The sequence below is a fragment of the Nerophis ophidion genome, linkage group LG19 (genome assembly GCF_033978795.1).
Source record: "Nerophis ophidion isolate RoL-2023_Sa linkage group LG19, RoL_Noph_v1.0, whole genome shotgun sequence".
Classification (NCBI taxonomy): domain Eukaryota; kingdom Metazoa; phylum Chordata; class Actinopteri; order Syngnathiformes; family Syngnathidae; genus Nerophis; species Nerophis ophidion.
Window position 1 is genome coordinate 11,592,728 of NC_084629.1, and position 12,430 is coordinate 11,605,157.

At 42.9% G+C, this 12,430-nt stretch overlaps 1 protein-coding gene across 3 annotated transcripts in view; it reads left to right on the forward strand.

Moving 5' to 3' along the window:
• bcl9 (BCL9 transcription coactivator) overlaps positions 1–12,430 on the forward strand; it is a 97,995-nt gene that overhangs the window by 54,952 nt on the left and 30,613 nt on the right. For all 3 annotated transcript variants that reach the window (XM_061879152.1, XM_061879154.1, XM_061879155.1), the window contains one exon: positions 3,711–4,170. In XM_061879152.1, coding sequence (XP_061735136.1) covers positions 3,890–4,170 — 281 coding nt within the window. In that variant the 5' untranslated portion in view covers positions 3,711–3,889. The remainder of the gene's footprint in view (positions 1–3,710; positions 4,171–12,430) is intronic.

Here is a 12,430-nt window from a genome sequence, read left to right on the forward strand (position 1 = left end):
AGTTCCCCATCTCTACTGATTTTTTTTTATATTTTTATGTACTTCTCTTTATCCATTCAGACATTTCACCGAGATGGCAATGCGATTTTAAACAGGACAATTCAACAACAGAAAATATTTTTTAAGCTCTGGATTCTCCGTGGCAAAAGACTGCACTGTATTTGTCTACTGAGCAAAGGCATGACTGTATCACAAGGCACTTATACTTCTTGTCCTTCATTTGAGGGAACTCTGTACGCTCCTGCACAGTACCGAATGTTCCATTCTGAAAAAGCTGATTAGAAAATACTTACTCGTACACCCTTAGTTGTATCAAGATGTGCAATCTTTATTGAGCACACTGAGGAACTTTCAGTCACTCTAGCGTCTCATGCTGTCCCCCACCCCCCTTCCCTTTTTGCAAGGTTTGTCCAAACAGTGTAAATTGGACACATAAGGCTCCTCTGTTCTTGCTCTCAAGAAGCCTCCTTATGCTCACGTGCCTTTGCGATATGTCCAGCGTAGAAGTAAACCACTTCTCCTGCAGACTGTTGAGAGATTAGTGCTGCTGCTGTAGCAGGAGTCTTGTTTTTTTTCCTCCCTCATTCCCGGTGACAACCCCCATACCGCTACCCCATCCCCCCTCCCCAAATCCTCCCCAACACAGTCCACCTCCTCTGAAGCCAGTTTCTATGTGGAGTGTTTGGAAGAGCTCCTAAATATTTTCAGGATGACAATGCAATTTCACTGAAAGTTCTTTTTTAATGCAATCCTCCCGCCCGCCCACTCACCCACCAGTGTAAGAAAAACTGCCACACCCCCTCTTAGCTTGCACAGCTCAACATACGCTTAAAGAAGGCATTGAGTCATTTTACAGGTGAAACCGATCTTAGAGGTGAACATTGTCCTGCCTTTTTCCCCCTTGTTGAACTTTGTTAGGGTCGGAGCGGCAAAGGCTACGAGAGCCCTATCCTAATTGCTCCTTGCATTATTTTTCCATTTTTGAGGCCCTGAACACGCATGAAAATTCACCAGTTTTATTTTGGGGCTATCAAACACAACATCTTTAAATTGACTCTCTAGCGCCCCTTTGAAAATTTTAAGAATTAACCCCCGCCACCAGATTCATGTATCGTCACGAAAACCGCTGGAGACGTCTATCATGACAGGACACACATAAACATTTTAAGAACCTATATTTTAAAACAAACAGAAAGTCCGCCGTCTTGGTTTCACTCAAACATTTTTTAGTAAAAAAAAAAACAGAGGTTGCACTTCAATTAACTCCTCCTAGGTACTTTGACCAAATGAGTTGCGATTAAAATGACAGGTACTAGACAGATTGGCAATAATATATTGCAAATTAATTTTCCCTATGTCATAGAATGTGGATGTGGCATCGTGACAAACTTTGATCTGATGGCTCACCAATTTTTCAACATTTATTATTTGGCTACACAAACTCAGATCTAATCAAAATTGCTACAAATGATGACCCCCTGAGGGGTTGGATCGATCAGTACCTATTCGTACCATTTTGTAGTGAGCGGAGCCTGGCGGTGAAAAGTGCTCAATAAACCATCAAACTATCAATACTGCACTTTAGATGATTGCCAACTTCTGATGGTAAATTTTAACAGTCAGAACCTCCTTCAACATTCGCGATCTTTCTAAAATTTTTGATGGTACTGTAGGTAAGGCATTGGGAAGGACATAACTGCAAGTGTAATGCGTTCCCCCCGACTCACGTCAAAACCGAGGTGCGAGGGGCCTTTTCAACACTGCTTGTAACTTTAACTTTAATTGAACTTGGACTACAAAACAAAATTGTGAGCAACATTAAGAGTGCCCTCGCACCACCGTGCAACTCGGGGTTCAAGCGACTTGTCTTTCCCAATTCCTAGAACAACCATCAAAAATTCAGGAAGATTGGATCATGTCGAAGGAAGTCACAGCTGTTATAATTTTCCACCGAAAAGGGGCGATGATCAGACCCTCACCTTAAAGCCTCATATCAGTTTCGAAGTAGATCCGATCAACTTAAGATAAAATAATGACATTTTGATGGTTGATTGCAAGGGGCACCCGGAAAAGGGTGGAGTGCCATCTCTAGGTTGGGGAGGAGACCCTGCCCCAAGTGGAGGAGTTCAAGTACCTAGGAGTCTTGTTCACGAGTGGGTGAGGAGTGGATCGTGAGATCGACAGTCGGATCAGTGCGGCGTCTTAAGTAATGCTGACGTTGTACCGATCCGTTGTGGTGAAGAAGGGAGCTGAGCCGGAAGGCAAAGCTCTCAATTTACCGGTCGATCTACGTTCCCATCCTCACCTATGGTCATGAGCTTTGGGTCATGACCGAAAGGATAAGATCACGGGTACAAGCGGCCGAGATGAGTTTCCTCCGCCATGTGGCGGGGCTCTCCCTTAGAGATAGGGTGAGAAGCTCTGTCATCCGAGAGGAACTCAAAGTAAATCCCGCTGCTCCTCCACATCGAGAGGAGCCAGATGAGGTGGTTCGGGCATCTGGTCAGGATGCCACCCGAATGCCTCCCTAGGGAGATGTTTAGGGCACGTCCAACCGGTAGGAGGCCATGGGGAAGACCCAGGACACGTTGGGAAGACTATGTCTCCCGGCTGGCCTGGGAACGCCTCGGGATCCCCCGGGATGTCTGGGCTTCCCTGCTTAGGCTGCTGCCCCCGCGACCCGACCTCAGATAAGCGGAAGAAGATGGATGGATGGATGGGCAAGGGGGCATTTTTTTCCGCCAGGCTCCGCCCACCATGAATGAGTACTAATATCTACTGACCCATCCTCCGTTTCAGAGTGTCTTCCTCATCATTTGTACCAATTCTGATCAACATATGAGTTTGTGAAGCCGAGTTATAAATGTTGAAAGTTTTGTGGCAAGCCATCAGACTAAAATTTGGCACAATGCCACGCCCACCTCCTAAGGCAAAGGCAAAATTTCTTCACAATTTATCATCGGCCATCCGTGTAGTATTTTTCCACTTCATCCGCAACTCATTTGGTCAAAGTCCCTAAGAGGAGTTTGTTGAAGTAAGACCCCTGTTCTTGGCTTAAAAATGGCTGTCGGAAACCCAAGATGACCAACTGTTTGTTTCGAAATGTGGGTTGTTGAGACTGTCATGATAGATGCCACCGGCCATTCTCGTGATTATACGTAAATCTGGGGCGAGGGACACAATTTGTAAAATTTTAAAGGAGGCGAAAGAGAGACAATTTTTTTAAGTTTGATTTTTCGCCAGACAGGATATGCTTGAACAAATTGGTGAGTTTTCGTGCATGTTAAGTAAGACCCTCAAAAATGCAATTGAAGTGGGAAAAATAATAATAAGTGGGAAAAATAATAATAAACAAATACATTTTAATAGGGCCCCTAATAAAGCAATCTGTATGCTTCCAAAACAACTCTGGGTTCGTTCTGGGTTCCTTTTAGTTTAAAATTAAGTTAATACTTTTAATATCAAGTGACATGAAACTACTCCAAAACAAACTTTTTATAGGGGACCTATGATGCACTTTGTGTTTTCGGAATGTTGTTACAATGTTAGATATTCGTTTTAAACAATGCCAAAGCATCAAATCATAAAGTTCATGCATTTCGGCATGAGTTCACTGACTTCACTGTATATGTTCAGTATTGCTCAGACCGTAGTCTCTTTTTCCATTATTGTTAACAGCCTCATTTTCTCTTCTCTTTCTCTCTCCACAGTGTGCCCAAGGGCCATTGAAAGCCCCCTTGAGGAGTTTCATAAATACAGAGTGAACGAGAAAAGACTCCTGGACTATTGTTATTGTTTTTACACATTTTTTCACACACGCACACAAACAGACACCCGTACACACAGAGGCGTGCGCACACACTCCACACAGAAAAGGACTTAAGGGAGAATGTTGGAGGTCCAAGAGGAGAGGCCAGCGGCGGCAGGTACAGCAGCGACACATTTCGGCAAGAAGGACCGCGGAAAGAAAGAGCGAGAGGACGCCAAGGACGGACGGGGAAACCTCGCCAACCTCGGGAATCCCGGCTCCAGAAACGTGCGAGCCAAAGCGCCGCTCGCGCACGCAGGCAGTCCTCACCAGCTCATCACTTCGCCCTGTTCTGTTGTACTGGTAACCCCATCAATGCACTCCAATAGGCTAAAGAACTCCCCATCCACCAACACACAAAGGTGAGTAGATGTAGTATTTCGAACTACTGGATACAGTAGGGAAGGGATTCACAGGGCCCCATTCCATTCACTTTGCAATGCAGTCTGCTGAAAATGATGGAAAGTGGCACTCTATATAACAACGGACACTGTGTACATTTTAAGATATTCAACACTACTAAAGTGGATGGTGCACCCTCCCAATTAATCACGTTTCATGTGTCGGGTAAACCGCAACAAGTTGGGCCATATGAATCCCCTTCCTACTGTGGGTTGCATGTATTCATACACACCAAACTTATTCAACCATGTCTTGATGGACCTACTCTGCATGAAGCATTAGAAATGGGCCTTCCCCAAACTGTTACCACAAAGTTAGAAGCAAACAATTCTCCAAAATGTCTTAATTAAGAGTTAGAGGGAGTTAAGGGGTCTCATCCACATCCTGTTTAATTAAGTCATTGAAAAAAATCTACATGGCTGAGGATAGAAAAGTCTGGGAAGCACCTACATTTATATCAAGGCCGTCGGGCCAAATCTACCGCATAGTCCCTGGCGGTCCACCCAGAAATGTTCACACAAAAACATAATAATTATTGTTTTACACGCAGAAAATGAAATGAAATAGATAAATGAACATTTCAAGGGGAATGGGAACCTATGATGATTATAATCTACATTTAAAACACTGGATCAGAGGTATTCAACAAGGTACTGCAGGGATGGTTTGAAATTTGTAGTTAATTTGACACAATTTTATATATTGTTTTTATTTCTCCTTGCAATTTTCCCACAACTTTAAATGTCTTTAAATACACATTAAAAATGATCCGACACACATTAGAATGGCAGTGGTGCGGTTACCCTACTCCAGGGGTCACCAACGCGGTGCCCGCGGGCACCAGGTAGCCCGTAAGGACCAGATGAGTCGCCCGCTGGCCTGTTCTAAAAATAGCTCAAATAGCAGCACTTACCAGTCAGCTGCCTCTATTTTAAAAATTGTATTTATTTACTAGCAAGCTGGTCTCTCTTTGCTCGACATTTTGAATTCTAAGAGAGACAAAACTCAAATAGAATTGGAAAATCCAAGAAAATGTTTTAAAAACTTGTTCTTCACTTGTTTAAATAAATTCATTTATTTTTTTTACTTTGCTTCTTATAACTTTCCGAAAGACAATGTTAGAGAAAAAATACAACCTTAAAAATGATTTTAGGATTTTTAGACACACTTACCATTTAAATTCCTTCCTTTTCTTTCCTGACAATTTAAATCAATGTTCAAGTAATTTTTTTTTTTTTTTATTGTAAAGAATAATACATACATTTTAATTTAATTTTTCATTTTAGCTTCTGTTTTTTCGACAAAGAATATTTGTGAAATATTTTTTCAAACTTATTATGATCAAAATTCAAAAAAATTATTCTGGCAAATCTAAAAAAATCTTTAGAATCAAATTTAAATCTTATTTCAAAGCCTTTTGAAATTCTTTTAAAAATATTTGTTCTGGAAAATCTAGAAGAAATAATGATTTGTCTTTGTTACAAATATAGCTTGGTCCAATTTGTTATGTTTTCTAACAAAAGGCAGATTGGTTTTTATCCTATTTAAAACATGTCATCAAAATTCTAAAATTAATCTTAATCAGGAAAAATTTCTAATGATGTTCCATACATTTTTTATTTTTATTTTATCAAAATGATTAAAATTAGCTTGTTTTTCTCTTCTTTTTTTTTCCAGGTGAATTTTGAATTTTAGAGAGTCGAAATCGAAGATGAACTATGTTTCAAAATGTAATTTTATTTTTTTTCCTGTTTTCTTCTCTTTTAAACCGTTCAATTAAGTGTTTTTTTCATCATTTATTCTCTACAAAAAACCTTCTGTAAAAGAAAAAAAAATGTATGACGGAATGACAGACAGAAATACCCATTTTTATATATAAATATATCCATCCAATAACAAAACACCAAACTGTTATTGGACTTCTGTGCTCGTCACAGTTTGTCCATAACAAACACCATGTTCAAACATAAGGGTGTCCATATGTGCACTTGGCACCAGGACACCCTAGGCCGCAGTTCCATGATCGACTTTGTAGTTGTGTCATTGGATTTGCGGCGTCATGTTTTGGACACTCGGGTAAAGAGAGGGGCGGAGCTTTCTACCGATCACCACCTGGTGGTGAGTTGGCTGCGATGGTGGGGGAGGATGCCGGACAGACCTGGCAGGCCCAAACGCATTGTGAGGGTTTGCTGGGAACGTCTGGCAGAGTCTCCTGTCAGAGAAAGTTTCAATTCCCACCTCCGGAGGAACTTTGAACATGTCACAAGGGAGGTGCTGGACATTGAGTCCGAGTGGACTCTATTGTCGAGGCGGCTGATCGGAGCTGTGGCCGCAAGGCAGTTGGTGCTTGTCGTGGCGGTAATCCTAGAACTCGGTGGTGGACACCAGCGGTGAGGGATGCCGTCAAGCTGAAGAAGGAGTCCTATCGGGTTCTTTTGGCTCATAGGACTCCAGAGGCAGTGGACAGGTACCGACACGCCAAGCGGTGTGCAGCTTCAGCGGTCGCAGAGGCAAAAACTCGGACATGGGAAGAGTTTGGGGAAGCCATGGAAAATGACTGGCTTCGAAGCGATTCTGGACCACCATCCGCCGCCTCAGGAAGGGGAAGCTGTGCACTGTCAACACCGTGTATGGTGCGGATGGTGTTCTGCTGACCTCAACTGCGGATGTTGTGGATAGGTGGAAGGAATACTTCGAAGACCTCCTCAATCCTACCAACACGTCTTCCTATGAGGAAGCAGTGCCTGGGGAATCTGTGGTGGACTCTCCTATTTCTGGGGCTGAGGTTGCTGAGGTAGTTAAAAAGCTTCTCGGTGGCAAGGCCCCGGGGGTGGAAGAGATCCGCCCGGAGTTCCTTAAGGCTCTGGATGCTGTGGGGCTGTCTTGGTTGACAAGACTCTGCAGCATCGCGTGGACATCGGGGGCGGTACCTCTGGATTGGCAGACCGGGGTGGTGGTCCCTCTCTTTAAGAAGGGGGACTGGAGGGTGTGTTCCAACTATCGTGGGATCACACTCCTCAGCCTGCCCGGTAAGGTTTATTCAGGTGTACTGGAGAGGAGGCTACGCCGGATAGTCGAACCTCGGATTCAGGAGGAACAGTCTGGTTTTTGTCCTGGTCGTGGAACTGTGGACTAGCTCTATACTCTCGGCAGGGTTCTTGAGGGTGCATGGGAGTTTGCCCAACCAGTCTACATGTGCTTTGTGGACTTGGAGAAGGCATTCGACCGTGTCCCTCGGGAAGTCCTGTGGGGAGTGCTCAGAGAGTATGGGGTATCGGACTGTGTTGTTGTGGCGGTCCGATCCCTGTACGATCAGTGTCAGAGCTTGGTCCGCATTGCTGGCAGTAAGTCGGACACGTTTCCAGTGAGGGTTGGACTCCGCCAAGGCTGTCCTTTGTCACCGATTCTGTTCATAACATTTATGGACAGAATTTCTAGGCGCAGTCAAGGCATTGAGGGGTTCCGGTTTGGTGGCCGCGGGGTTAGGTCTCTGCTTTTTGCAGACGATGTGGTCCTGTTGGCTTCATCTGGCCGGGATCTTCAGCTCTCACTGGATCGGTTCGCAGCCGAGTGTGAAGCGGCTGGAATGAGAATCAGCACCTCCAAATCCGAGTCCATGGTTCTCTCCCGGAAAAGGGTGGAATGCCATCTCCGGGTTGGGGAGGAGACCCTGCCCCAAGTGGAGGAGTTCAAGTACCTAGGAGCCTTGTTCACGAGTGAGGGAAGAGTGGATCGTGAGATTGACAGGCGGATCGGTGCGGCGTTTTCAGTAATGCGGACCTTGTACCAATCCGTTGTGGTGAAGAAGGAGCTGAGCCGGAAGGCAAAGCTCTCAATTTACCGGTCAATCTACGTTCCCATCCTCACCTATGGTCATGAGCTTTGGGTCATGACCGAAAGGATAAGATCACGGGTACAAGCGGCCGAAATGAGTTTCCTCCGCCGTGTGGCGGGGCTCTCCCTTAGAGATAGGGTGAGAAGCTCTGCCATCCGGGAGGAACTCAAAGTAAAACCGCTGCTCCTCCACATCGAGAGGAGCCAGATGAGGTGGTTCGGGCATCTGGTCAGGATGCCACCCGAACGCCTCCCGAGGGAGGTGTTTAGGGCACGGGGAAGACCCAGGGCACGTTGGGAAGACTATGTCTCCCGGCTGGCCTGAGAACGCCTCGGGATCCCCCGGGAAGAGCTAGACGAAGTGGCTGGGGAGAGGGAAGTCTGGGCTTCCCTGCTTAGGCTGCTGCCCCCGTGACCCGACCTCGGATAAGCGGAAGGAGATGGATGGATATATTCATCCATTTCTTACCGCTTATTCCCTTTTGGGGTTTTCGGGGGGCGCTGGCGCCTATCTCAGCTACAATCGAGCGGAAGGCGGTGTACACCCTGGACAAGTCGCCACCTCATCGCAGGGCCAACACAGATAGACAGACAACATTCACACTCACATTCACACACTAAGGCCAATTTAGTGTTGCCGGAGTACCCGGAGGGAACCCACTCATTCACGGGGAGAACATGCACAGAAAGATCCTCAGCCTGGAATTGAACCCAGGACTGTAGACGCACTAACCCCTCTTCCACCGTGAAGCCCCGTATATATATATATATATATATATATATCCATCCATCCCATCCATTTTCTACCGCTTATTCCCTTTCGGGGTCGCGGGGGGTGCTGGCGCCTATCTCAGCTACAATCGGGCGGAAGGCGGGGAACACCCTGGACAAGTCGCCACCTCATCGCAGGGCCAACACAGATAGACAGACAACACTCACACTCACATTCACACACTAGGGCCAATTTAGTGTTGCCAATCAACCTATCCCCAGGTGTCTTTGGAGGTGGGAGTAAGCCGGAGTACCCGGAGGGAACCCACGCATTCACGGGGAGAACATGCAAACTCCACACAGAAAGATCCCGAGCCTGGATTTGAACCCAGGACTCCAGAACCTTCGTATATATATATATATATATATATATATATATATATATATATATATATATGTATATATATATATATATATATATATATATGTATATATATATGTATATATATATGTATATATGTATATATATATGTATATATATATATATATATGTATATATATATATGTATATATATATGTATGTATATATATATATGTATATATATATATGTATATATATATGTATATATATATATGTATATGTATATATATGTATATATGTATATATGTATATATATATATATATATGTATATATATATATATATATATATATATATATATGTATATATGTATGTATATGTGTATATATATATATATATTAATTAAAGGTAAATTGAGCAAATTGGCTATTTCTGGCAATTTATTTAAGTGTGTATCAAACTGCTAGCCCTTCGCATTAATCAGTAATCAGTACCCAAGAAGTAGCTCTTGGTTTCAAAAAGGTTGGTGACCCCTGCCCTACTCATTATACCTTGAGTCATATTGCGATTTTTTTTTTCTTTCTATTTAAAAACAAAAAAACTCCTTGTGGTCTACATTAGTGGTCCCCAACCACAGGGCCGCGGCTCGATTGGTACCGGCCGCAGAAGAATGTTAATTTTTTTTTTTATATATATATATTTTTTCTTTAATTATTTTTTTTAGTAAATCAACAGAAAAAAACAAGATACACTTACAATTAGTGCACCAACCCAAAAAACCTCTCTTTTTCATGATAAAACCTCCCCACCGGACCGCGGGACAAATTATCAAGCGTTGACCGGTCCGCAGCTACAAAAAGTTTGGGGACCACTGGTCTACATGACGTGTAATGGTGGTTCTTTGGTCTACATTTTCATAGATTTTGTTTTACTGCCCATCTTCCATCTTCAAGCCGCTTCCTGACTGTCTCTTCAGAATGCACCGTTTTGTGCAAAAAGCTTAGAAACTTGAGTCACCAACCTGTGTGTAATCGTACTAAAACCGAGATATTTTGTGGTGAAAGTTTTCGCCCAAATTGTAGGGCGTAGGATAAAACTAGGTAACACCGTATGTTCATACATATACAGTGAACATCAATTTACAAAACCCTCTATTTTCAAACTTTTTGATTTCCAAACTTTTGGATTGGCCCAAGTATGTCTCCGTGCGGAACCATGTCTTATTACCCCAAAGATTTCTTCAGTCAATAATTTTTGCGCCTGCAGACAAAAACGCAGGTGTATCATTGTAGCAGAAGCGGAGCCTTCCACTAACTTTCTGCACAAGACACTCACTTTTCAGTGCATCTGAATGTGTGCCTTTTGTGTGTTTCCCCCCTTTTGACTAGTTTTGACCAGTTTGTAAACTCAAAATGAATCCCACAAAGCAAACAGACCAACATGGAAAAAAAGGAGGGAATCCCTGTGGTTTAAAACAAAAAACTATTTGCGAGGAGTAGCGTACATTATTGGCGCTTGCAAATATGAATGATGAAGATTGACAAAGCAGGCTCCATGACCGTACCACATCAACTTTTATATGTGAAGACACCGTACTTTTCTGGAAAAAGTTGACAGAGCAGATTTATTGCACAGCAGGGAAAAGATACGACAGGTACTGCACCTTAGGCAACAGAAGAGCCCACACAGAAGAGGGTGGAAGGGGCCCTCCAGCCCCTGTCTTTGTCTCTCCTTATGTCTGCTCTTTTCTCCTTTTTGATTTAAGTAGATTTAACTTTTTTTTTACATGTTTATTATTGTAGCAATATGGTAGTTAAAGTTAAGGATTTCTAATCGTTTGGAAGGGAACCATAGTTGTTTCTGTGTGCGTGCTCAAGTTGCCAGAGCAGCTTATACAGCACAGTTAAGCTTGTTTTTAAAGGCCTACTGAAATGAGATTTTCGTATTTAAACGGGGATAACAGGTCCATTCTATGTGTCATACTTGATCATTTCGCGATATTGCCATATTTTTGCTGGAAGGATTTAGTAGAGAACATCCACAATAAAGTTCGCAACTGGAGAAAAGCCCTGCCTCTACCAGAAGTTGCAGAAGATGACGTCACAAGTGTGGGGGCTCCTCACATATTCACGTTGATTTTAATGGGAGCCTCCAACAAAAAGTGCTATTTGGACTGAGAAAATGACAATTTCCCCACTAATTTGAGCGAGGATGAAAGATTCGTGTTTGAGGATATTGATAGCGACGGACTAGGAAAAAAAAAAGTTTAAAAAAAACGCGATTGCATTGAGACGGATACCGATGTTTTTAGACAAATTTAGTAGAATGATTCTGGAAAATCCCTTATCTTTCTATTGTGTTACTAGTGTTTAAGTGAGTTTAATATTACCTGATAGTCGAAAGGGGTTTGTCCACGGGTGTCTTGACGCCAATGTCTCAGGGGAGTCGACGGCAGCTATGGACGGCACAAGCTCAGCTTTTCTCCGGTAAGAAGCGACTTTTTAACCACAATTTTGTCACCGAAACCTGCTGGTTGACATTCCGTCGTGATTAACGTTCGCTTGACCGCGCTCTGATCCATAGTAAAGTTTCACCTCCAGGAATTTTAAACAAGGAATCACCGTGTGTTTGTGTGGCTAAAGGCTAAAGCTTCCCAACTCTGTCTTTCTACTTTGACTTCTCCAATATTAATTGAACAAATTGCAAAAGATTCAGCAACACAGATCTCCAAAATACTGTGTAATTATGCGGTTAAAGCAGACGACTTTTAGCTGTGTGTGTTCGCAGCGCTCATACTTCCTAAAAACCCGTGACGTCTTGCGTACACGTCATCATTACACGACATTTTCAAATACGAAACTCCCGGGAACTTTAAGATTGCAATTTAGTAAACTAAAAAGGCCGTATTGGCATGTGTTGCAATGTTGATATTTCATCATTGATATATAAACTATCAGACTGCGTGGTGGGTGGTAGTGGGTTTCAGTAGGCCTTTAAATAGAAAGTTCATTTATCACCCTTTGGTATGTTTGTTTGATATACAGTACAGTATATACCATGATATTGTATTTAAAGTGTATAAACCTTCATTAAAATATGGACTTTTGTCGAGGAGAAAACCTATTATTCATGTTTAAATGATTTGAACTCTGTCTCACTTACACAAACTTCTCGATTTACAAATTATGTTCAAGAACTAATTAAAGTTTGTATATCATGGTTCCAGTGTGGAAGAAAGCTCCTGTCATGTTACGTATCATTGACCGTTGTTGTTGCAGTATGTCCCTAAAGATTGTCAAGAAAGTTATTTAAATT